The sequence below is a fragment of the Thermobia domestica genome, chromosome 9 (genome assembly GCF_964235325.1).
Source record: "Thermobia domestica chromosome 9, izTheDome1.hap1.1, whole genome shotgun sequence".
In the NCBI taxonomy this organism is placed as follows: Eukaryota; Metazoa; Arthropoda; class Insecta; order Zygentoma; family Lepismatidae; genus Thermobia; species Thermobia domestica.
The window spans coordinates 30,647,165-30,671,611 of record NC_137462.1 but is presented as its reverse complement, the minus strand read 5'-3'; the positions used below and the strand labels follow the sequence as shown (position 1 = coordinate 30,671,611).

Genomic DNA, 24,447 nt, shown 5'->3' with positions numbered 1-24,447 from the left:
TCGTGCAATTACGATACTCAAACTACAAACCACGTATCTTTAAGCAATTTTGAACACGATACTCTTCATTCCTGGTGACATCTTCCAGATGAGTAGTTACAGAATTTCTTTACAAGGCATTTTCATTTCATGGCCCAGTCCTACTAGTAACTATGGCTTCTTACTGTGCAGTACGCCCTTGGTGGTGCTTTCAAGTAAAATCTAGGGGGTTAAATCAAACGAACATGGAGAGAGGAAGGTTCTCATGCTTGAATGACAGTCGTATTTGTGCCTTCGCTACACTTTCTCAGCTCAGTGCATCGCATCGCATCAATTAACACTAACGTCATCTGTTACTATTGCTGAACGATAGTATTACATGTTGAACCCGTAGCCAATAACATGAATTGAAGTATATTGCATGTATAATATGTTTTTAAAGTGTGTATAAAATTGTATTTAAACAACCTGATATATATTAAAAGAAATGAAAGCCTTTTTACTCATGTTAATGACAAATATTCATATGATGCATATATATATATATATAAACAAAAGAACAAGATATATAAATGTGGATTATATTTTTACTTTTAAAAAAGCGTCCTTCCAATGTCCACTAATTTATGTAATAAGTTACCGACTTACTTAAAACTTATTCAAACCATAGCAAAATTCTAAAAAACAGAATTGTTCAAGCTTTTGTGTCACAAAAGCGATAGCGATGATAATAAATATGAAAGCGATGTTATGTGAGATCACAAGATTTTATTTATTTATACAAAAGAGATGCTACAGAATATAGACCAGTGCTGGAAGATTTATACAAGATATCTACATTTGTTCTCAATATATTATACCATTACAATCAAAACATATTTTTTACTAACACAAGTCCTTTAAAAATATAAGAGGAAAAGAAAGAACAGAAAAAAACAGAGTAACAGAAATAAGAAGATGAATGTACGTGTAACTGTACTGGTCTCTGATCCATTACGTTAAAAAAAAAGATCAATAAAAAATGAATAAATGAATATTTCCTTTTGCAGGTGGTGCCCCCAGAGCAATGCCTTTCAGGTGACGAATATCGCGGTGTCATTTACATCCGGTTCTGGCGATTTGGCCAATGGGTGACTGTGTATATAGATGATAGACTTCCAGTAAAAGATGGGAAATTATTGTATGCCAGTTGTTCTGAACCTAATGAATTTTGGGTTGCTTTTGTGGAAAAAGCGTACGCAAAGTAAGTGATAATAACACTTAAGTATATATCAAATTGAAATGTTGAAAGAATACTTATAACTACCATTGTTGGAAAACATTGCAGTCTTACCTTGATTTTGACAACTTGAATTGTTCCTATTATTGACAGGAAGGAGACAAAAGACATATATAAAGATTTAATTTTAGGTAATGCAAACAATATTTAAGTTTATTCTTTAATTTTTAAGGTAAATAATTTTTCGTATAAAATTACGATTATATATACATAGAAACTGCTAACACGTGTATAATACGTACTCGTTTCAACTGTAGTTGTTTATAATTTTTCCTTTTTCGCCTAAAACATTTTGACCCTATTCCAAAGAATTAGAAAACCGAAGTTCACATCAAACTGGAAATTTAAAAAAGTATTTTGGTTTTAGCAACTGTGCATATGCAGAAATATATTCAATGTGTTTTGGTTGTAAATTTTTGTTAATATTCGCACCTCATATAGCTGATGATTGAATTATATTGTACTGTATCTTATGACCTGTGAATTAATGATGCAGTATATATATATATATATATATATATATATATATATATATATATATATATATATATATATATATATATATATATATAATTAGATATGCACGCTTGTCAATATTTGTGTATTAATCTTGAAAATTCAAATTCAAATGCGTTCATTAACCGGGATACGGACAAAATCTCGCGGCCGAAACATCGTCGCCCAAAATCTCGCTGGCCAAAACCTCGCGGGACAAAATCTCGCCGGGCGAAAACCTCGCGTGGCCAAAACCTCGCGGGACAAAATCTCGCCGGTCGAAAACCTCGCGTGCCCAAAACCTCGGCGCCCAAAACCTCGGCGCCCAAAACCTCGCGGGACAAAATCTCGCCGGGCCAGAACCTCGCGTGCCCAAAACCTCGCCGGGCCAATATCTCGCCACCCAAAACATCGCGTGGCCAAAACCTCGCCGCGAATGAAACTTTTCTTTAAAATTTACCCAATGAGTTTCTTAATATGCAATTCCACATTACAAATAATAATAATAATAATAATAATAATAATAATAATAATAATAATAATAATAATAATAATAAGAAGAAGAAGAAGAAGAAGAAGAAGAAGAAGAAGAAGAAGAAGAAGATACAAAACATCGTGTGTGGGGGCTTTCTCGGGTTATTCCCGTTTCCTCCCAGTTTCTTTATTCGATCATTTCCTTCATCCTGATCATCTACGTCTCCTTTAACCTACAGGGCATAATCAAGGGACGTCGTAAAAACTCATATATTATTTCATACTTTCATAAATATTATTAGATTTTTGTTAAAATTTTAAGTTTTTGGATGTTCCAAAGTTCACGAAACTAACCCCGTTAGTTGTCCTTACTTTCCTTATGCAGACTTTCTTTCCCTATAACCAGTTTACAAACATCCTGTCGCCCTACCTTCACATTGAAACCCTCTAATACAGAAATAGAATTTTCATATGGTATCGCGGGACTTGGTCAAATACCCGTGATACTTCTTCTGAAACAGCGTCTTTTATACCGTCATCCTTATCATCTGTTGGAATATTTACATTTTGGTCAGGCGAGATTTTGGGTATGGCAATATTTTGGGGCGCGAGGTTTTGGCCCCGCGAGATTTTGGCCCGCGACGTTTTGGGCGGCGAGGTTTTGGCCAGGCGAGATTTTGTCCCACGAGGTTTTGGGCGGCGAGGTTTCGGCCCGGCGAGATTTTGGGCCGCGAGGTTTTGGGAGGCGAGGTTTTGGTCCGCGAGGTTCTGGCCGCGAGGTTTTGTACCCAAACCTCATTAACCATTTCCTGAGCCTTGAGAAGATATATTCACAGTAATTTTGTTTAATTGCTGAATTCTTTGGAATAATTTTTTCTCTGTTGTATATCTTATATATCTTATTGTACAGTGAAACAAACAATAAAGAATATAAATTGCAAAATAAATTATTACGACTAACTGTGTTGTCATTGTGACGTCATAAATATAATAATTATAAAGCGTTATTTTGACACTTCCAATAAAAATTTTCAGCTCTTGATTATTTGACTCTGGCTCAAATAATGTATTCAACTGTAATATTGATAAGCAGATTTCAATATGATTATTATTAGCCTCATAATTAGCCTTATACTATTTTTAGTCAAATGAAAATCTTAAATTTATTACATATTTCAAAATAAGTAATTCGTGATACATACTTTATGGTTTATTAAGTGAATCAGATGACTCAAAAGTAGAATTAGGTAAAAGTGCAGTGAAGGAGTTAGTAGGATTAGATACATGTAATAATAATAATAATAATAATAATAATAATAATAATAATAATAATAATAATAATAATAATAATAATAATAATAATAATAATAATAATAATAATAATAATAATTAATAATAATAATAATAATAATAATAATAATAATAATAATAATAATAATAATAATAATAATAATAATAATGAACAAATAAGTAAAAATAAGAACAAAACATCAAATCACTGATATCTTGTTTTTATTAGTTTTCAATTTGTAATGTTTGTAATCTTTATAATCAGTGACGTAGGCAGAGTTTCTTTTCGAGTGCACACTCTGAGTGAATTATATTTCTCCATCCAATCAATCTAAATATTTATTTATGTATCAGAAAATATTTACGTGAAATTATCTAAGTATTATTACCATTACGGGGGTTCGAGTCCCAAGTGCCTCCCACTAGCAACGCTACTGTCTATAATTATTCTTCTTAGGTAATTATAACAAATAAATATAAACAAACTTTGAAATAATAAACATAATAATCAACGAAACCTTTGCAACATATTTGTTATAGGTGTTTATAACAGAGTACAACCTAGTCTTTCTCTTAACTGAGCTCGTAGGAATCCCACACCGTAATTTATTGAAACCTTTTCAAATATATATATAATTCTTCAAGTTCACCTTTTGCAGAGTGGATTTTCACATCATCATAACTATGACATTTTTTGCTTCTAGATCGCCCGAAAAACGGTTAAAGCGAGAGAGATGCAGTCTTATAAAAATAACAATAAATGATACATTTAATGAAATAAGTTTTAGAATTTCATATAGAAAATTTCTTTTATATACACACATTTGCTTTTGAGATCTAAAAAAATGGATTGTTTATAGAAAGCGAATGAATCATACTAATCATGTTAATTTAGACAGTTGTTTATCATATTACATTTTTCGTAGATTGCATGGTAGCTACGAGGCTCTTGCAGGAGGTCAAGCACTGGAAGCGTTCGTAGACTTAACTGGAGGCTTGGCTGAAAGAGTTGAAGTAGGGGCAGCGGCAGCAGCAGGTCAAGAGGCCACGGCTGATCTCTTCAGACAACTCAGAATAGCACAAAGCCATGGGGCCTTCATCACGTGTTCTAGAAAGGTATGCAGCATTTCTAATATTAAAAAAAATAATGTTACTTCAAAAATAGGCTTAATTTTATACTCTTGGCTATCTTTAACTCAGTCTTTGTTTCAATACATCAAAGATAAAAGTTGTAACTAAGTACAAACCTTTCAAAATCAAGTTAAATGACACGTGACACGAGAAAAAAAAAACATTTCACGATATGTATGTTGTTTGCCTACAGATTCTAAGTAACAATTCTAAAGTATCTTTGCGATAATAAAATTATTGATTCCATCAGTGCTAGTTTATCTTCACTTCTGGTGTGCTTCTATACCATGATGCCAGTCTAAACTACTATCAAATGAAGTAACATCGTTTTTGCGTAGCTTATATTGAGAAATTTGTCCCAGAAACGTCGCCCAATTACATCTGTTTAGTGGTAGCTTTCCTGGATAAAACTAGGACATATTTGATACTTACAGATGTCGGAAGATTAAACTAAATTTTCATTCATACATCGGAAGATTTAACCAAATTTGCACTGATACTTACAGATGTCGGAATCTTGAAGCAAATTTGCACTCATACAGATGTCGGAATATTTAAACAAATTTGCACTATTATCTTGTTACAGGGCACTCGATATTGCTCTAGAAAGTTTAGAATGATAAAACAAGCAGTAATTAAAGACATGGCGATCATAAAATATAATGAAATGTTGTTAATGAAATGCATATCATATTACGCTGTGCTTAGTTGAGGACAAGAGGTTGAGGAGCTACAATTAAAGTATCTTCGATTATGAATATTTGTACTTTTTCCTTGCAAATCAAAGCAAAGTAAATTTTTTAATAGCACAATAACAGTTTGTACATAATCTGAATTAGAAATAAAGTTCTCGCATCCTATATTCCCAACCTTTGCTCTAAAAATCTGGGAACAACCTCGATTCAAAGAATTGTATTTTTATACAACTGTAGGACAATTCAGTATCTATATTGAGCGTGAAATAAACAGACAAAGACAGATTCATATTTGCTTCATTTACTTCTGCTTGTGGAAAGTGTACAGAGCTCTTTGAAGAGAGATGGGTGGGCAGGATTTTTTGAACCAAACGGTACTCTATAATTGTAAAAAATAAAAAAGTATATAACAGCTTACTGCGTCCACTTGAACTAAACTGTTTCAGCAATCTCTGGTACCTTTGTCAGTAATTCTGGAAAATTCTCATTTTCATTTCCCAGAATTTCATTTTGCACTTATTTCCGTAAAACTTTCACGTGAGTTTTTAGAGCTATTGAAAAGATAACAAATCGCTGAAACAGTTTAGTGCAATTCAAGTGTATTTGCTTAAATTGCTATATTCTTTTTTATAAATTATATAACATGTGTGAAATTATATTCTTAATCGAAACTATACACCTTTTTTAAAAATAAATGCAATAGACTGTAAAATTGTCAATGCTGATTGGTGGATTTTAAGACTATTTTCAAGGCTTTAACGTATTCTTAAAAGATGAGTGACTCAATAAAAACTCTCTCGTGGCTAGATGGTTAGCGTACGTCGCTTTGGTGCGGGAGATCCAGATTCTATACCCAGCGACGACTCACGTGGTTTGGATTCCACGTTAAGCTGTAGGCCCACGTCCCATACAGCCTCCGTGCCGAAAGGGACGCTAAACCTCAACCAACAAACCAACTAAAACCACTGTTATTAAATCAGATTTTGTTGGTTTTACTTTTTTTTTTTTTTTTTTTGTCTAAATTCATTTGTCTCTATGTTAAATGAGATTTTATGAAGAAAATTAACCCAGAGCAATCCATATTACAGGCGAGAGTGCTACCCACTTGTTTTACCAGAAATTGTATTAAAACTTCTAAATTTTGGTCTTTTTTGGGTAAATTATAGACTTTCAGCCAAGCAGCTACAGCATCATCCCTTTTATCCTAGGACCATGGTTCGTGATTGTAACGATATATATATATTGCATGTGACAATCAACAAAATAAAAAGGAATAATTGATGAATGGAATAATTAAGATTGTGGTATTAAGACGCTTTATAAATATTGTTAGTTACTGTGCCACTATAGCTCTTTCTTCAGTTTAGTTAAATATAGACAATTTCCAAGGTATTGATGAATAAAACACTACCATCATTTTACACTATGTTTAGCTTACATTTATGTGGTGGGAAACTAATAATAAGAAGAAGAAGAAGAAGAAGAAGAAGAAAGAAAATGAAAAACATCACTCCTACAGTACACACTTTAAAGGAAACATTAGCATAAAACAGTATGCAGCAGTAGAAATGTGCAGATAAGTTGGCTTCAATATAGCAGTACGTATAATAATAATAATAATAATAATAATAATAATAATAATAATAATAATAATAATAATAATAATAATAATAATAATAATAATAATAATAATAATAATAATAATATTATTATTATTATTATTATTATTATTATTATTATTATTATTATTATTATTATTATTATTATTATTATTATTATTATTATTATTATTATTATTTCTAATTTGAGCGAATATGTGGAACTTCAATGAAAATCTCGAATAAACTTTTGATTGTGATTACACAACGAGCTGGAAGGTGACATTAAGAACTGGATAAGTAACAGAAACTTAAAAAAAATATATATGCTGTTGGAAAGACATGTATATGATAGAAGAGAATCTATCAAAACATAAATGGGTCCATTGAAATACGAATAATAAGAACGTGTAATATGAAATTGGATGTGTTCTACCACGTCTACTTGAGTCTAGAGGGAATGAGTTCCATCGATCGGGCATGATACACACTGTCCTTCTAATTGATTTTTTCAAAAAAGAAAAAAAAAACAAATGAAGGAAGGACGATAAAACAAGAAGGGTAAATGATAAACATGATTGTTATATTTACAATTAGCAATCTAGATGTAATGATTTTTAATATTATAGTTTTAATTTTGAAAATTTATGTCTTAAGTTTGTAGCGTTTATTATTTTCTATATTTCTGTTTTTAGGATATTCTATGCTATTTCTGTGCAGTATGTAAAGTTATGTGATCGACAATGGCAGAAGGAACTGAAAATTGAATCTATCGTAATTAATATTATTAAGTATTCTGCTTTTTGCCAGGTTCTGGGACTAATGATTTTTTTAAAATGAAAATTTGGGCCTAGAAATGTTTTTTCCACCTTTCTCGATCTTCAGCTTCCTCTTTTAACTCCCAGTATGTTCATCTATTTTTCAAATCATTGATCAGTTGTATTCTTCTTCCTATTCCTCGCTTTCCTTCTATCTTTCCTTCTATGGCGGTATGACGAAAACAATTTCTCCGCAAGATATGTGCAACCCCACCCAATTGGCTTTCCTACAAAGGATGCTCATTGAAAGCGTCCTCTTCTTTCTTATCCATTTTAAGATATCTTCCTTTGTTATTCTCTGTCTGTCCATTTTATCTTATCCATCTTCCTCCAACACCACATTTCGAAGCTGTCTTAATATTTCTTCTCTAACTTCGGTAATATCGAAGTCTCTGAATCATACTGTGTTGTTTAATATAAATTTGATAATTATATTTGAGCATAATTAAAATAAATATAAAGCTGTTCTTTTTTGAGTCATGTCCTTAAGACTATGACTAAGAACTAGCTTCAAGCAAGTAGGGCTGTGTGTTGTTTAATATAAATTTGATAATTATATTTGAGCATAATTAAAACTTTTTTTTAAAACTCATTTAAACATAAAAGCAATAGCAAGACTCTTTGAAAACCAGATATTTTCATCAGAAGTATAAATCTTTGTAAACAACTTGGTGAAAGGGAAAGTGTCTTGCCACAATCATATAAAAGGACTCACTTTTAACAACAAGTTATGATTTGAAGATTCGACTACCAAGGTTCTTCAAGGTTTCTTTCAAGAATGGCAGCACACTCTCCTGGTCAGTAAGTTGTCCTTATTTTCCTAACTGCTCATTTGTTATGATGACATTTGCTATGCCAGATTGTTGGTAGGTCTTCCAACAACAGGTTTCACTTATACTACTGAGATTTATAATTTGTGTGATTAAATAGTACATTTGTTTTGAGAATGCAAATCTCAAGTTGGCTCCCATTTGTTAATGTATTTGTTTGTAAAATATCTGCTAATGCTAATGGCACATATATATATAAATAATTAAGTAGTCTCTATAACTGTGCCTAAAGTTTTAATTATGCTCAAATATAATTATCAAATTTATATTAAACAACACAATACAGTCTAGTGCTCCATATACAGCACTTGATTAACTTCTTCCTTAGTTCAATACTAAGCCTGTTAGTTGAGTGATGTTTTTTTTTTTTTTTTTTTTCTGAATGATTCTTTTGTTACGGCAATTCTTGACTTGATCTCCTTGGTGCAGTAAGCGTTTCTTGTCAAAGTTCTTCCCAGATACTTAAACTGATCAACCTCTTCAAGTTCTCACTCTGACTCGTAAGGGCGCGTTTCCAAGGGATATTCTCATGACTTTTGATATTTCGATGTTGCTTTCCATTCCATATTCCAGTTTCCCAGTGTGTATCATCTTTAGTCTTTCTTAAGTTCTAGCTATAATAACCGTAATAGACCAAATTTACTAGTGGACAACAATAAATGTGAACATCAATCATTACTTTAAACGAACACTTAATGTAAAGTTTTCGTAAATTATTTTTGTTCATATTCTTTATACAGGGTGTGTCAAAAGTTCGGAGCCATAAGCCAATTCCGTAATGAATAAAGATAGGAAAAAATAGAGAGAAAAAAGTTGATTTTAATCTAAAATATATGATTTTCAATCTAAAATAGTAGAATTTTATCCAATTGCACCAGCCGTTTAGGTTACATACTGATACAGTATTGTCCAATGTTAAATGAATGTTGTCAGTTCAACAGGCTGTTTAACGTAACCTAAGGGCACACGAAAATGACATGGGGCACGTGCACATTATCGTGTGAGGGAACCAAAAACACTTTGAATCAATTTCCCAACAATGGTGTATTGTTGGTGTACTGAAAACCCAAAGGAACAGCATATTGAACTGGCAACATTGCTTTTTCCTTCAACATTGGGCGCTTTATCAGTGTGAAACTTAATGGGTGGTGCGATTGGATAAAATTCCACCATTTTAGATTGCAAACCACCGATTTCCAACAACTTTGATCTTTTTCCATTTTTTTTTTTTTTTTTCGTATAACGGAGTTGGTCTATGGCCTCTAACTTTTGATACACCCGGTATAATCATTAAAAAGTATTGAAGAATTATAATTTATGCTTCAAAGCATTGACTCATGCTTTTAGGAAATCTATGATAAGAATTTTTTTCTCTCTTTTTCAGGGTGATTGGCAAGCTTCCCGTATGGCAGATGTGAATGGACTTGTAAAAGGCCATGCATATACTGTAACTGACCTTCGAAAAGTGGATGCAGGGGAACTAGGCAATGTTCATCTGATTCGGGTTCGGAATCCCTGGGCTGATTTTACCGAATGGACAGGAGCCTGGAGTGATGGGTATGAGATTTATTTAACGTTAAATTCCAATTTTACAATATTTTTTTGCCAATACATTTTTAAAGCCCAATAATCAGGCTTTATGTTCTGATAGCAATCCGTCATTAATGTCTAAGTTACTTTAAACATATTAAACATATCAAACATATTAAATTGCTAAACTTGAAATAAGCTCGTTTTGTTTTGAATATACTATTTCACTTTAATATATACAATGTGTTTCAAAATTCGTGTTTGTTGGAAGCTTTGTGCGTTCGGAAGTTGTTTCTATTCACGAAAATAAACCAAAATATCGAAATTGGCTTTTTCTTCTGATTTTCAAGTCTCACAATATATATATAAAAAATAAATTTTTGAAGTCACTAGCGCAAACACTAATGGCTTTGACGCAGTCTTTTACGATAGGAGAACACCATGCTTCTACGGGAGGAGAAACGACAGAGAGAGAAACGGTTAGAGAAAAGCAAGGCGGGCGACAAAGTAGAAGAATGGAATAAACAATCAATGATTAATTAGATTGGGGTTTACTGTCTTTTTCAGCACCAAGACTATGTGAGACGTGAATTTACAGCTTAACGTGGGATCCGAATCATATGAGCACGCGCTGAGAATCGAACTCGGGTCACGTAGTGTGTGAGGAGTTTGTCTCATGGATCCAGAAGCTATTGTAAAACCATGCACGACGCCATTGGTGCTTTTATTTGCCTGTCTCTACTGACATTAGCTTGCTCTTTGTTCTTTCCATTTGGTTTACTGTGAATGGGAATAGTAAATTGTGACGTCAGGAGGTATCCAATCATAAATGACTCCCTTAGACCAAGCGTAGCCAGATAAAGTCATACGCTAACTCAGCTCACAAATGGTACTGAATATAGGATCTTGGGCCGCTGTGGAAGGAGTTTTTCATAGGGTTGGAAGAATAGATTCAATTCGTCAATGGAATGATCAACTCGTCAAAGATTAAAAAAATAAAAATAAAAATAAAAAACAACTTAACGAACGTTTTCATGGGTTTAAATTAGAATCTATTCCAAGAGAATCTTCCACGAAAATTTTAAACATCGCTTCCTCTAAAGAGATAGGTTCTTATAGTTTCTCAAAGTGTTAAACTGTTATAAGTTATGTTGTGTTCCAAAATTATTTACATATATTTTGCGATACTTCAAATTTTTTTCACGTAGACATTTGTCGTTTCGTAAATGTTGTAACAGGATTTCGAAACATCCTGTATGTTTTGACAAATACCAAACAAAATTTTCTGAAGGACTAAATCATTTCAGAAGAGCTTGCTTATGAAATAATTCTTATCGTAAAAGCTACTTTTCACAGCTACTTTTTTAAAACTTAATACAAATAAAAATTTGACTAAAACAAACACTTACGTATTATTACTAATCCGTGCTACTGTTTCGGAAATATATCATTGGCTTCACCAGATAATGAGTGTTTCCTTTGGTCAAATTGTAAGTTTTACCCAATTCTAAAGCTAGAATAAGCAGCATTGGGCTATCGTTTTCTTTTGTATATCGATAGTTTGGACATTTTATTGCTAGATTCATTCAAAAGGGATTCGTCAAGTGCTTGCTTCATTTGAACATTAGTTTTTGATTTTGTACATCTTTTCCTTGGTAATAAATAATAAAAAACAAAACACTCTCAAATATACCAAGACGTTAAGGAGATCTAAAAACTAACATAAGTATGAAACTTCTTCTTCCTCTTTTTCTTCTTCTCCTTTTTTATTTTAACTTAACGTTTCTCAAATTGAGTGTAATTAAAGATAGGGATTATTACAATGATTTAAGCTAAGCGTATTCCTTATTTTTTTTTTTTTTTTATCAATAAAGTGATTCAAATTTTACAGAGACAGTCATTGGGATTATGTCGATGATGACACGAAAGATAAACTTTCCATAGCTGACCACTCAGACGGTGAATTTTGGATGGAATTTGACGACTTTTGTCGAGAATTTGAGGAAGTCACCATAGCAGCGCTAGGGCCTGATTTTGATCAAGATGGTGTCACAGATGTGCCAGGACAGGTAGGGATCCATTAGAAGAATTAATTATGAGAAAAATTCATCGCCATTACTTTCAGACGTTTTTTCACACTATTTACAAATAATGTGTGTAACTGTTAGAAGTATACGTGTCGATGTTAGTATTGTGTTACCATTAGAAATGTGTCGATGTTAGTATTGTGTTCCCGTTAGAAGTGCGTCGATGTATTATGCCACCGTTAGAAGTATGTCGATATTAGTATTGTGTCACCGTTAGAAGTGTGTCGATAATAGTATTGTGTCATCGTTAGAAGTGTGCCGATATTAGTATTGTATTACCATTAGAACTGTGTCGATGTTATTATTGTGTTCTCGTTAGAAGTGTGTCGATGTATTATGCCACCATTAGAAGTATGTCAATATTAGTATTGTATCACCGTTAATAGTATTGTGTCATCGTTAGAAGTGTGTTGATGTTAGTATTGTGTCGACGTTAGAAGTATATCGATGTTAGTATTGTGTCACCGTTAGAAGTATGTCGATGTTAGTATTGTGTCATCGTTAGAAGTGTGTTGATGTTAGTATTGTGTCGACGTTAGAAGTATATCGATGTTAGTATTGTGTCACCGTTAGAAGTGTATCGGTGTTAGTACTGTTTCACCGTTAGAAATGTGTCGATGTTAGTATTGTGTCCCCGTTAGAAATGTATCGATGTTAGTATTGTGACTCCGTTAGAAGTGTATCGGTGTTAGTATTGTGTCACCATTAGAAGTATGTCGATGTTAGTATGACTTGTTAAATAGGGACAAGAAACCATATTCTTAACAGAGGTTTTTTCAAAATTATTAAATTGCAATTCTTATATGAATGTATTTGAATTTGTACTTTAATTGTGGTCAAATTTGTGTTGTATGTGTTATGTTTCTTACAACTAACTTTTTTTTTAAAAAAAAATCTGAATTTTAGAATTACCCACTTGTTATATTGCCAATCTCTCTGCTTCATGCCTCAAACGTTGGAATTGCGTAGCTCCTTGACGTAGGAAGATTGTCCTCTGGACATTATCCGAAATGCCCAGGAAATCTTAGACTTAAACATATAAACTAGAATGGGGGAAATCCTAATGATAACTCAGGTGTTTGACTATTAATATTCATGTATTCAGATTTTACTGATCATTGTTGGGTGTGTCTGTAGAGGATATAAAAACATGCGTCAGATCACAATCTAATAAATTCTGGTTATTTCCTCTCTTGACAACAGGTCTAGATAGGAACACGTACCTTTGGGTGTTGTTGATTCTCTCCTCTGGACACATACAGCTCGTTCTTCGTTGTGTGATGGCCTGGACAGAAACGGTAGACTAACAAAGGCCAGACCTCAAACTTGGTACTGCCATCGACCGTTATAATAATAATGAATGTTAACGTCTCTCGTAGACTATTCTCGTCTCATTTGAAACACCAACTTCTCAACTAAACTCCGTTGGTCGGCGACGGATCTCAAATGACTGATCCTTGACTCCTACTTGACTGCCCTGATTCCTTAAAACATGGCCTTTTTATTCTCCTTTTTTGACTGATGAAACTGCTACATCATCCATCGACATCTTTTCGGTGTTTACCTATCTCATTGCCGAAACTTGTGTTTCTGCAATGTCATCAAGTGATCGAAATCTCCAGACACCTTTGCAATCTGACTGTTTTGACATATCCGAAATCGTGTGTTTTGTTGACAAACATTTTACAAAACCTTTTACATTGCATTTTATTGCTTATTGTCTTTGTTAGCTTAATATTGCTACATTCTACTAATGTCTGTTTTTATTCTTACTACATTCAAGTAAACAAAACAATGCGTCTGACATAATTTTGAAATGTTCTTCATCTTCTCATAAACTTAACCTACATTTAATTTTTAATAATCTTTATCCAATTATTTATCGAATTCTAATTCTAATCGTTCCATTCAATACGGGTGTATTGACTATATATATGGGTATAAGTCTTAGTAAAAAAATTGAATTTTTGTAACTTCTTTTTTTTAAAAAAAAAAAACTATTATTCTTTATTTTTTGTCGCATTTCAGCCTCAACAAAGATATCAAAACTATAGCTAATATATAGCTAATGATCAATCATTAACTACCATTTCAGGTAAAAGCTATCCATGGTTGTTGGGTAGCCGGTGTAAATGCAGGAGGATGTCGAAATAACCTCGAGAAGTTTGCCACAAATCCTCAGTACCTTTTAACGCTAGTAGAACCTGGTAAGTTATATTATGAGCATTATATTGCACATGAAATAAATTTTATTTATAAAATATTTTAAAGAGGTAAAGAGTTCATATATTTATTTCAAGTTTATCCCGTTAACATCTCCAGTTGCAAAAATAGTGGGCCAATGGAAGAGATTGTTACTTAAATAAAATTGTTGGTCTCTTTCAACATACAGACTATGTTGGACCTATAGATTGGGCTAAAATATATTTCTTTTTCCTTTTTCTTTATTTCTTTTATTAGGGGAAGGTGGAGTTACAATTAAGCATATTTTCCAACCAATAATGTTGAAAAACTGTGTAGACAATTTTTTTCTTTCCAAATTATTAGTAAACCGTCCAGTAAATTACCCTTTATTGGAAGTTTATTTATTTGCTACTGAAAATTCAGTTGAAGTAAAAGTTAATTGCTCAAAATGTAACGCTTTTGTCTGAGTTTTATTTTGTTTGTACTCAACAGGTTGTATACCATTTAAGAGGACGTGAGAAATGTTTTGACAAGTTAGAGGTTTCAATGTTTAAATCCTTAGAAATTATTTACTATACATATTATATCTTATATAGTTGTGAACATATTCCCTTCGATCATTGCCAATTGTGGGATTGTACAGCTATGGTTGTCCAACCCACCTTTGAGGCTATTTGTCTGTACACAATATTAGTATTACTGTCCCTCGATAAATCAATAATGTGAATGATTAATGCAGTGGCGGTTCCAGGATATGATCAAGGGAGGGGCTAAACCATAGTTTGGAGCTTTATCCAATGTAAAGTAGAATTGAAGCCCATTTTATCCCGTGTATACCGGTACCTGAGCGTCAAAGGGGGCTATATCCCCTATAGCCCCCCCTGGATCCGCGTCAGAATTAATGTTATATTTGAAAGACATTCAGATTTTCATTCCGCTACACATTTCACTCTCTCCAAACTAAACACAACACACTAAGCAAGGTTATGTAATAATATATAAAAAAAAACACAATCACGTAGTAGTTTCAACACAACTGTGTCTTCATCAGACTTCCACTCCTTCTGGCTACTTGGGAGTTGGTCACCTCTTATATGCTTTCCGGAGATCAACTTTTAATTAGGCTCCGCCACTTTGTTAAAAAATAACACTTATTATTTTCACTTTCACGTGTTCAGTTGCACACTTGTCCCACTAAAAATATATATTTTTGCTGGATACATTCTTGTCCTTTAATTAGCCTTATTATATCCCCTTATTAATTTGTTCTCTTTCTTTCTTCTTCCTTTTCCTTTCTTCTTCTTTAAGTACCATATTCTCCCATTCTTTATTTATCTCGAATCCTGCATTCTAATTCATCACCTTGTCTTCTGGTTTCATAATTTTCCCAGCTTCTTTCCAATTTTCTCACCAAGTTATTCTATCTACCCAGCAAAAGATAGAATAGTTTCGCTCTTTGAGAATACCTTTACACTTATATACCAAAATTCTGATTAACTAAATCAAATCATACAATGCTATTTGAGTAACTATAACCAGAATTAGGAAAGTGTCGTTAACGACTTACTTTTTACTTCTTGTTATAATTGTACTTTTCTACATATCTTGTAGAGTCTAACTGAATAATTAAATCTGGCAACATGAAACGGCACGGTTATCTTCCTGTAATCTAATTGACGCAACAGAGTTGTAGAATAATTTAAGTAATTTTCAATAATACAGCTTTTTTTTTTTTTTTTTTTTTTTTGTTCTATCCAGTGTTACATTAGAGATTGTAGACTAGTCTGTCACGTAAAAATAATTTGTTTAGCATTGATATTATATTCTCTGTGCTATTGTATGTAATATTTTAGTGAGTTGTTAAGTATCCTTTGAGCAAATATAATATCCTTTCGAGACAACTTGTATGATTCTACATATCACTTTTTTTTTTTTTTTTTTTGTTAACATCTGGTTAAAATAAGCGGAAAATTACGTGGCGCATTCAGAAAGTAACTTTCCCTAAGGTCATGAACAGAAACAAAACACAATTAAATGGAAACATTTATTGTACCAGATACAGGATGTGTTTAGCTATTTTTCAATATATTCACTACCGGAATTCAGACATTTATCATATCGTGGGACCAATTTTCTATATCTGCCATAGAACTCGGCCGCCTGAGATTGGAAACATTGTTCGTCAACATCCTCCATCTCTTAATAGTCTGCAATAAGAAGCGGGAAATCTGCGGGAACTGACACTGAATTCCGATATTGTGAAGCAACGATTTTGCATACGAGTAATGTATTCCCGAACAAGATATACAAGGTCGTCTGTGATGACGGCCTCTCACTGCGCTCCTCATGCATTTTGGCGTCCTGCTGCAAGTTGTCTACACCAGCAACGCACCATCTGCTTGCTCATGACGTTAGGCCCATAGACCTGGCACAACTGACAATGGATTTCAATAGGCACTATGCCCTGTGCATTCAAAAACTTTATCACTGCTCGCACTTCATACGCGGCGGGAGCTGGAATAGGAACGTCCATCTTCAACCACTGCCACAACGCTACTGAGAGCACTAGGGAAGTTCCGCTGGCGCATGCGCCATGATAGGACCTTACTCTCTCACGTGCACGCAGTCGCTTCGCGCAACATACGATTTCCTAGCTATGAGACGCGTAGAAAGTTACTTTCTGGATACGACTCATATATTTTAAAATAAGAATATAAATATTTCTAACTTTGCCTGTATTATTTAAGTTTGTCTTATGTTTAATTATATTTTAGGAACGTTTTCTAATAAGTTATTTGTTGAGAGTTCAGATCTAGGAAATGAATAATAAGCGGATCTATTTTAAACATATTATTTTACTGTACGGAAAGCAAACGTGACTAACGATGAAATACAAGAATTTAGTAAATCTTTTGTCTACTATCAGCTAAAATGAAGGTTATGGGAAATGAACGATGTTTTGAAAATTACACCACCCATTCACACACACATACACACACACACACACACACACACACATATATATATATATATATATATATATATATATATATATATATATATATATATATATATATATATATAGATAGATAGATAGATAGATAGATAGATAGATAGATAGATAGATAGATAGATAGATAGATAGATAGATAGATATAGATATAGATATATATAGATATATATATAAGGAGGGAGAGATCTTGGAAATATCGATATCGTCCTTCTCGTAGTAAAATATCGTTACCGTGTTTCATATGAACTTTATTTTACACTTAATAGATTTAAGTAAAATAAATTTCTAATCTCTCTCAAGCAAATATTTTTTTTTTGATTATTTAGTAACCTGAAATAAATATAATTTCCAAATTTCCAGATGATCCTGATCCCGATGTGCCAATAAATCCTGACGACCCACCTCGCTGCACAGTGATGGTTGGATTGATGCAAGAACACAGGCGAAGTGAGAAGCTAAGGGAACTGCGGATGTTCCAGATCGCATTTTTTATATACAAAGTAAGCAAGCATACGCATATAGAGAGATAAATATATATATGTGTATAGCTAGATAGGAGATAAAAGTATATAAGCACCTTCGTTGAAATTAAAGTCTGAAAGTCCTGACATTTTGCTTGTTTATACAATAGATAGGCATCTAAAAAGTCAAGATAAAAAGGAGAATTATGTAGGTACAAAATTATATGAACCATTAACATTAAAATGTATTTTTCTTTCAAAAAATCATAACATTAAACAAAAACAGCAATTTGTGAAGTTGATCTATTTATAATTTTTATTTTTACCCATGAGAATACTGACAACAAAAGGTTGAGTTGAGTTGATTTTAGTTTAGCGTCCCGTTCAGCAGCGAGGCTATATGAGACGTGGACCTACTGATTAACGTGGAATCCGAACCACATGAGCTCCCGCCGGGAATCGAACCTGACAACAAAAGGTGAAGGATGTGGTGCACTGTGGTCGTTATGAGTGAAATAGTGTTTTTTTTTTTTTAATCGAAGTCACGTTTGTATTTGTTCACGTGGTATAGATAATACAAGTGCAGTGTGCAATTAGGTTATTGATATCGGGGGGATAAAATGAGGCCAACAGGATACAGTAGTCTGAAGGTGCAATAAAGTGGCTGCAGACTCTTCTGTACTCACACATAGAACTTTTGTTCAGTGGCCTCTAGTAGCGTAATTTCCCTTGTCTAAATATACTGGTACTCTCTCTCTCTAGGAGGGAGAGAGAGGATCTTGTATCAAAATGTCGTTGTATTGACCTCTCATAAGAGGTCATAGCCCTTTGTGGACGTTTTAGTTTTAAATCTGGTGGACGATCGCCCCTGAAATGGGTCCCAGGGTTCTACAGCTCATTGGCCAGTGCCCCTATGTACACTTTTTAATTGGTTTGACCCTTATAGCTTATGATGTATGATCTTGTGATCAGGAACAAGTCTGCAGCTAGTACTCAACAATTCAAAATTCGACAAGGACGCCCTCTGCCCCTACCCCCTAAATATACACACAAATATGAAAATATGAAAACAGTAATAAACAGGAAATTTATTAAAACTTAACAACAATAACTAAATTAACTATTCATAGCCTAGAACACCTACACCTAACTAACTAACTCTATGGCCTATGGAACCCGAAGGCTCAATGCCGCGTTCACAAAAGCTCTCCATTGGCTGCTATTCTTAGTCAAATGGATCCAGTTTCTACTTTGTATTGCTATTTCTGTGATATCCGTCTTAATATTGTCCTCCCATCTGCCTCTAGGTCTTCCTAATGGTCGTTTTCCGATTGAATTTCCAGTTAAAACTTTGAAAGCGTTCCTACTTTCTTCCATTCTGGGTACATGACCTGCCCATCTAAGCCTCCTAGATTTGATGACTCTGTTTGGTAATCCTAACCCACACCTAACTTTCCCGAATGTGTTTGAACATAGGATTGAAAGTATCTTACGTTTTGTGTGTACAATGTAACACATTTACAAATCCATATATAATTTCATTACATGTAGTTAGTATAACGTGATCATCCAAATTCATCTAAGACGGCGAACTGAAAGGAATGAAGATACGATAGCAAGTGACATCTATCGGCACAAGAAATAGTTAGGCTGGGCGATGGTGAAAACAGGGGGAAAAGGATGTGTATATTGTAATAGTTCTGAGTATAAACTTATAAGCCAAAGGTGAATAATTTACAGCTTTTATTTCAGAATACAGCTAACAAATAAATTTAAATTTATATGAAAGGTCAAAAACCAATAGAATTTGACAATATACTCGAACTTTTTATCAATAAACTTTAGTTTGCTTCTTTGGAGATTAAAATCTGATTCAGGGGGAAAATCTCCTTCATTCCCTGGTAATTCGCCCCCTGTACAAGTGGATATTCATTGCATACCATAGATCAGTGCAAATTAGTATTTTTGCTTTTAAAATCTTATTTACACATAGATAGTAAAGGCAGAACTCCCATTGAGAGTTGAGTTGAATTGATTTTGAGTTTAATGTCCCTTTCAGCAGCGCGGTTATATGAGACGAGACTTACTGATTAACGTGAAATCCAAACCACGTAAGTTTCTGCTGGGAATCGAACCTGAGTCTCCCACGCCAAAAGCGCGTACGCTAACCGCTTATCCACGAAGGAGATCACTTTCACTGAGAATTGAACTGTGGATATTACTATAGCACGGCCAATAAGAGATGGTCTCTGACATTTCTTACCACATGCAGTGGGACATTGCAGCCCCTACTTTGATACCAGTGTAGCAACCATGATCACTCTGTCTTATACCATTAATTAAATTGCCACTATAGTTGCACCGAAAAAACCTTGACACGCGAGTAGTGGCAATGTCTCTGCGAGCTGTCAGAGACGTTCTCTTACTGGACGCACTAACGTAAGAAGAAGTTAATTGGTTACTTAATTACTAAGAACAATAAGTAAATATTAACATTCATTCATTTAATACAATACATGCATTCAGAAAATTCTAATATATAAAATATATTCAATATGATATAGTTTACAAAATTATCTAGTGGAAATTCACTCTTTAAGATTGACATATCGGTCATTGTTATTTTCAAACTGTTATTGATTTCGAACATCTAATTTATTAGTTAAATATTGTTTAACTAATGTGAGAGCTATTTAAAAATAAATAAACAATAAAAAGATCTGGTATTCATACACATTTATACAGAATTCCTCCAAAATGCAATGATTTGAGAAACAATGTTTTGATTACGCAAATTGCAAATTTACTTCAGTGTATTTACTTAACTTCTGTCTTATTTCCTACATGTTGAACTATTATCAACATCAGAGAAACAATAAAAAAAACATTTAATTTTAAGAAGTAGGTTGCGAAATACTGATAAGATCTTAATGAAATAAACTCTATGCACACGTATATCAGAGTAAAATTGTGTTGATCAAAGAAAAAAATTCTCTACACTAGTTTAACTCAAGAAGATTTTAAATATTAGTGCAGAATATATTAACAAAAGGAGGAAAACAACCGGATTTTTAACACACGAAATCCTCTGTAGGTTCGAATTCAATGATACAAAATGTGAAAAAGTGGATGACTGGACCGGAACTCGAACCCAAGATCTTCGCTGTACTGTGCCGATGCGTTAACTACTTTGTCACTCAATCCGCTTCCGAGAACAGCCATACACACTCCTTCTCACTCTTGAAATCGGTGCTCTTTACTTAGACCACTAGACCTGTACCAAAACCTAGCTGTTGTGCTTGGACAATCCAGTGTCCATATTCAGAACACTTCTGCTGGTTATATTATAATTATATACTAATGATAGAAGGAAACAAATGGATTTTTAACAGGATTCTCTCAAAGCTCTAAGCAAGCTATGAGAGTGGTTGAGTTCCTACAAAGCTCCAGGCAAGCTAGATGGGAAGGAGGCCTCAGAGCTACAGGCAAGCTAAGAGGTTTGGGTTAGGTTATATCTCTCAGAGCTCCAAGCAAGCTAAGACAAGGGATTTGGCTAGCCAAAACTGATGCCGATTGAAACATTTTAAACCTTTATGGACTTTTATACTTCCTCCTGAACAGCGGTGGCGCTAATGTTCCTCTTCTGTCACCTGATCTGACCATGATGCCTGTCATCTGCTACTTATAGTAGTATTTGTAGAAAGAGAGCATATTGTGTTGTTTACCAAATAAAAGCAATTGTAGTCTTTACATATATAGACCACGTGTAGGATATTGCAATATTTTGGGCATGTACTAACATATCAATATATATTTATAATCTTCAACTTATTCAATTGTATAATCTATTATTTGCACAATCTATACCTATTTAAGATTCCCAATTACAAAGTATGATTTACAATTTACTTTTATTTTATTTTATTTTATTTTATTTTTTATTTTTATTTATTTTATTATTATTATTTTTTGTCGTTTTTGGATTAATGTTAATCTAAGATGACCACAAGGACAGACGTCGAGGATCACTTGTGGTCCGTGAATCACAGTTTCAGAAACGCTGATCTATAGTTATTTCTGCTGATTTGTATAAGTTATTATTACTGAATGTACAAATTGTCACTGTTTTGAGCAAATAAATGAAATGATAAAACAAAAATAATGTTGAAGCACTTCAAAATAAAGCCCATCTTATTTTCTCTTTTCCTCTTCTTTTTTCCAGTCTGACAATCCTGAAGAAAGACTGAGCACCGAATATTTTCTCTGCATACCTGAAGAAGGAAGTTCTGGTGTTTTCATTAATTATCGTGAAGTAATGGGAAGATTTGAACTAGAACCTGGCAACTATGTTATTATTCCGGCTACGTTTTATCCAGACTGCAGTCGAAATTTTATGATCCGAGTTTATGGCGCTAAAGAGTTCGAGCTAAAAGAACTACCTCCACATCCTCCAACCAATGAAGGAAACAATCTACCTGATATCCCATCCTTCCCCTTAGATCCAGGATTTGTGGTTCAAAACGAGGATGCTGAAGACGAAGAGGAAGAAGATAATTTCTAATATAAGACTATTTTTATTGATCATATTTTGTGCCTTTGTACTTATTGTAATTACAATGTCAGCGTTAATTAAGTTGATCATATTGATCTGTGTGAATTTGTATTTTTATTATAAAATATTCAAAAAGCTTCACTTTTCATGGTCGAGAGAATTTGGAGGCTCTTGAAGAAAAGTAAATTAGTAAAAATTTAAATTTTATTGCTATAAGCTAAAGTAAGGAAAATTCAGAAAGCTATACACAAGAATTGGTACAGTCAGCGACAAAAATTATTTCCGTTTGATGAAATTAGTTTCGTAAATAACTTCAGAATGGAAGGACAATCTATGTGCACTTTTCAGTAAATTAAAAAGTTTCTGTATGTTCCAGCCATACCATCTTATTTCCAAAATACATTTTATCAAACAGAAAGAACTTTTGTCACTGACTGTACCTTAGGTAAGCTTCATTCCTTTAGCTTTAACGATATCATTTTAAATTTTCATCGATTGGACTTTCCTCACGAGCCGCCACTGTTCGAGAGTTTTACTTATTGTTGTATAGTATATGCAGGTGCGTACTAATGGTCGTGTAACGAGATGTTTGCCTTCCACAGAATTACTATAATTTCAATGCTGGTTACGTACATACATATATATTTGATCAACGTCAATGAAGTGTATGCGGATATAACATTTGTTTAATCCTTTACTTACCAAATCTCCCGCTAAAGGCAAAGATGGCAGAGTCTTTCATGACTTGACGGTCGCTACGCACATTGGATTACTTAAAATTCTGTAACTTCATTGTTTGTTTCTGCTTGTTATCAAAGCAAAATATACATATTAAAAGATACTGTGAAGAATATATTGCAACATTAGTTATTCTGTTATTTCGAACTTAAGAATATGTGGATATATGCTCACGTGAGGGATAAAGAGTTAACAGAATTATGTTAGTAGCGTTGTTTATTTACTATTCAGTAAAAGATGTTATATTGTGGATATTATGCATACCAGATTTGCACGAAATATTTTAGATTGTAACACGTATTAAGTGGGTGCATAACATGACCATCACTCTGTATTGCCCGCCTGTAACAAAGACTATAGATCTAGAGCGCCATTTTGGAACTATTACAGATCAGAGCGCCATTTTGGAATTATTATAGATCTAGAGTGCCATTTTGGAATTATTACAGATCAGAGCGCCATCTTGGAATTATTATCTAATTATTTACATGAGGAGATATCATTCTTTTTTCGTTTTAACAAAAGCAAATTTTAAAATGATTATTTCGTATCTCATTTGCATGATATCATACTACCTTAATTTATAATGATAGATTTATTTACATAAATTTAATAGTATGTAAATTGTATACAAAAGATAACATGAAATCATTGTCCAATAGGCTGATAAAGGATAAACTAATAACAAAACCACGGCATGTTACGAGTAGTAGTCCTCATGCCATCCTGATAAAGGCGAAGTCACAGTTATTTTATTTATTTTTTTCCAGTTGTTCACGATCAGCGACCGGATTATGTGAATCCTGCCACGGCTTGGTGAAAGAAATGTGAAGTAATTTTAGTTTCTCGCAAATAGGATTTTCAGTGGCGTTATACCAATGTAGGGTCATCGGACGATTGGCAAACAATTGGGCTGGAAAGTCAAACATCGCCTAGGTTGGCCTCTGAGCATTATCGGCTCAAAATCTTGCTTAATAAGTAGGTTCAATAATGGTAAATTGCATCTTGGCCCAGCCTGTAGGGTATAGGCAATTCATACGACAGTACCAACGTTAAGTACTTTTTCTTGGATTAACCAAGAGTAATTTGCTGATTACTATCAGTAAGTTGTTAATAAGTCATTCTCAATACAACGTTCTTCGAAGTGCCATTCCCTATTATTGGCCAATTATATTCCAATGTTGGCCCAATAGTTTTCGCCTGGTAGGGACACATAACGCAACCGAGATTCATCTTCGATTGTCATGTGCATAGAAAAAGCGTTATAACTTTTTTTTTTAATTATTAAAGTTT

At 33.4% G+C, this 24,447-nt stretch overlaps 2 protein-coding genes across 2 annotated transcripts in view; both read left to right on the top strand.

Annotated features, from left to right (window-relative positions):
• LOC145660779 (calpain-B-like) overlaps positions 1 to 9,368 on the top strand; it is a 56,396-nt gene extending 47,028 nt beyond the window's left edge. Inside the window, exons 5-7 of the mRNA XM_081726185.1 lie at positions 1,029 to 1,222; positions 4,444 to 4,633; positions 9,330 to 9,368. Coding sequence (XP_081582311.1) covers positions 1,029 to 1,222; positions 4,444 to 4,633; positions 9,330 to 9,368 — 423 coding nt within the window. The remainder of the gene's footprint in view (positions 1 to 1,028; positions 1,223 to 4,443; positions 4,634 to 9,329) is intronic.
• Positions 9,369 to 9,988: 620 nt separating this feature from the next.
• On the top strand, positions 9,989 to 22,715 carry LOC145693944 (calpain clp-1-like). Its single transcript, XM_081770102.1, has 5 exons — positions 9,989 to 10,146; positions 12,011 to 12,188; positions 14,302 to 14,413; positions 17,764 to 17,903; positions 22,087 to 22,715. The coding sequence occupies exons 1-5, from the start codon at positions 9,995 to 9,997 to the stop codon at positions 22,423 to 22,425; spliced, it is 921 nt and encodes a 306-aa protein (XP_081626228.1). The 5' UTR covers positions 9,989 to 9,994; the 3' UTR covers positions 22,426 to 22,715.
• The last annotated feature ends 1,732 nt before the right edge of the window (positions 22,716 to 24,447 follow it).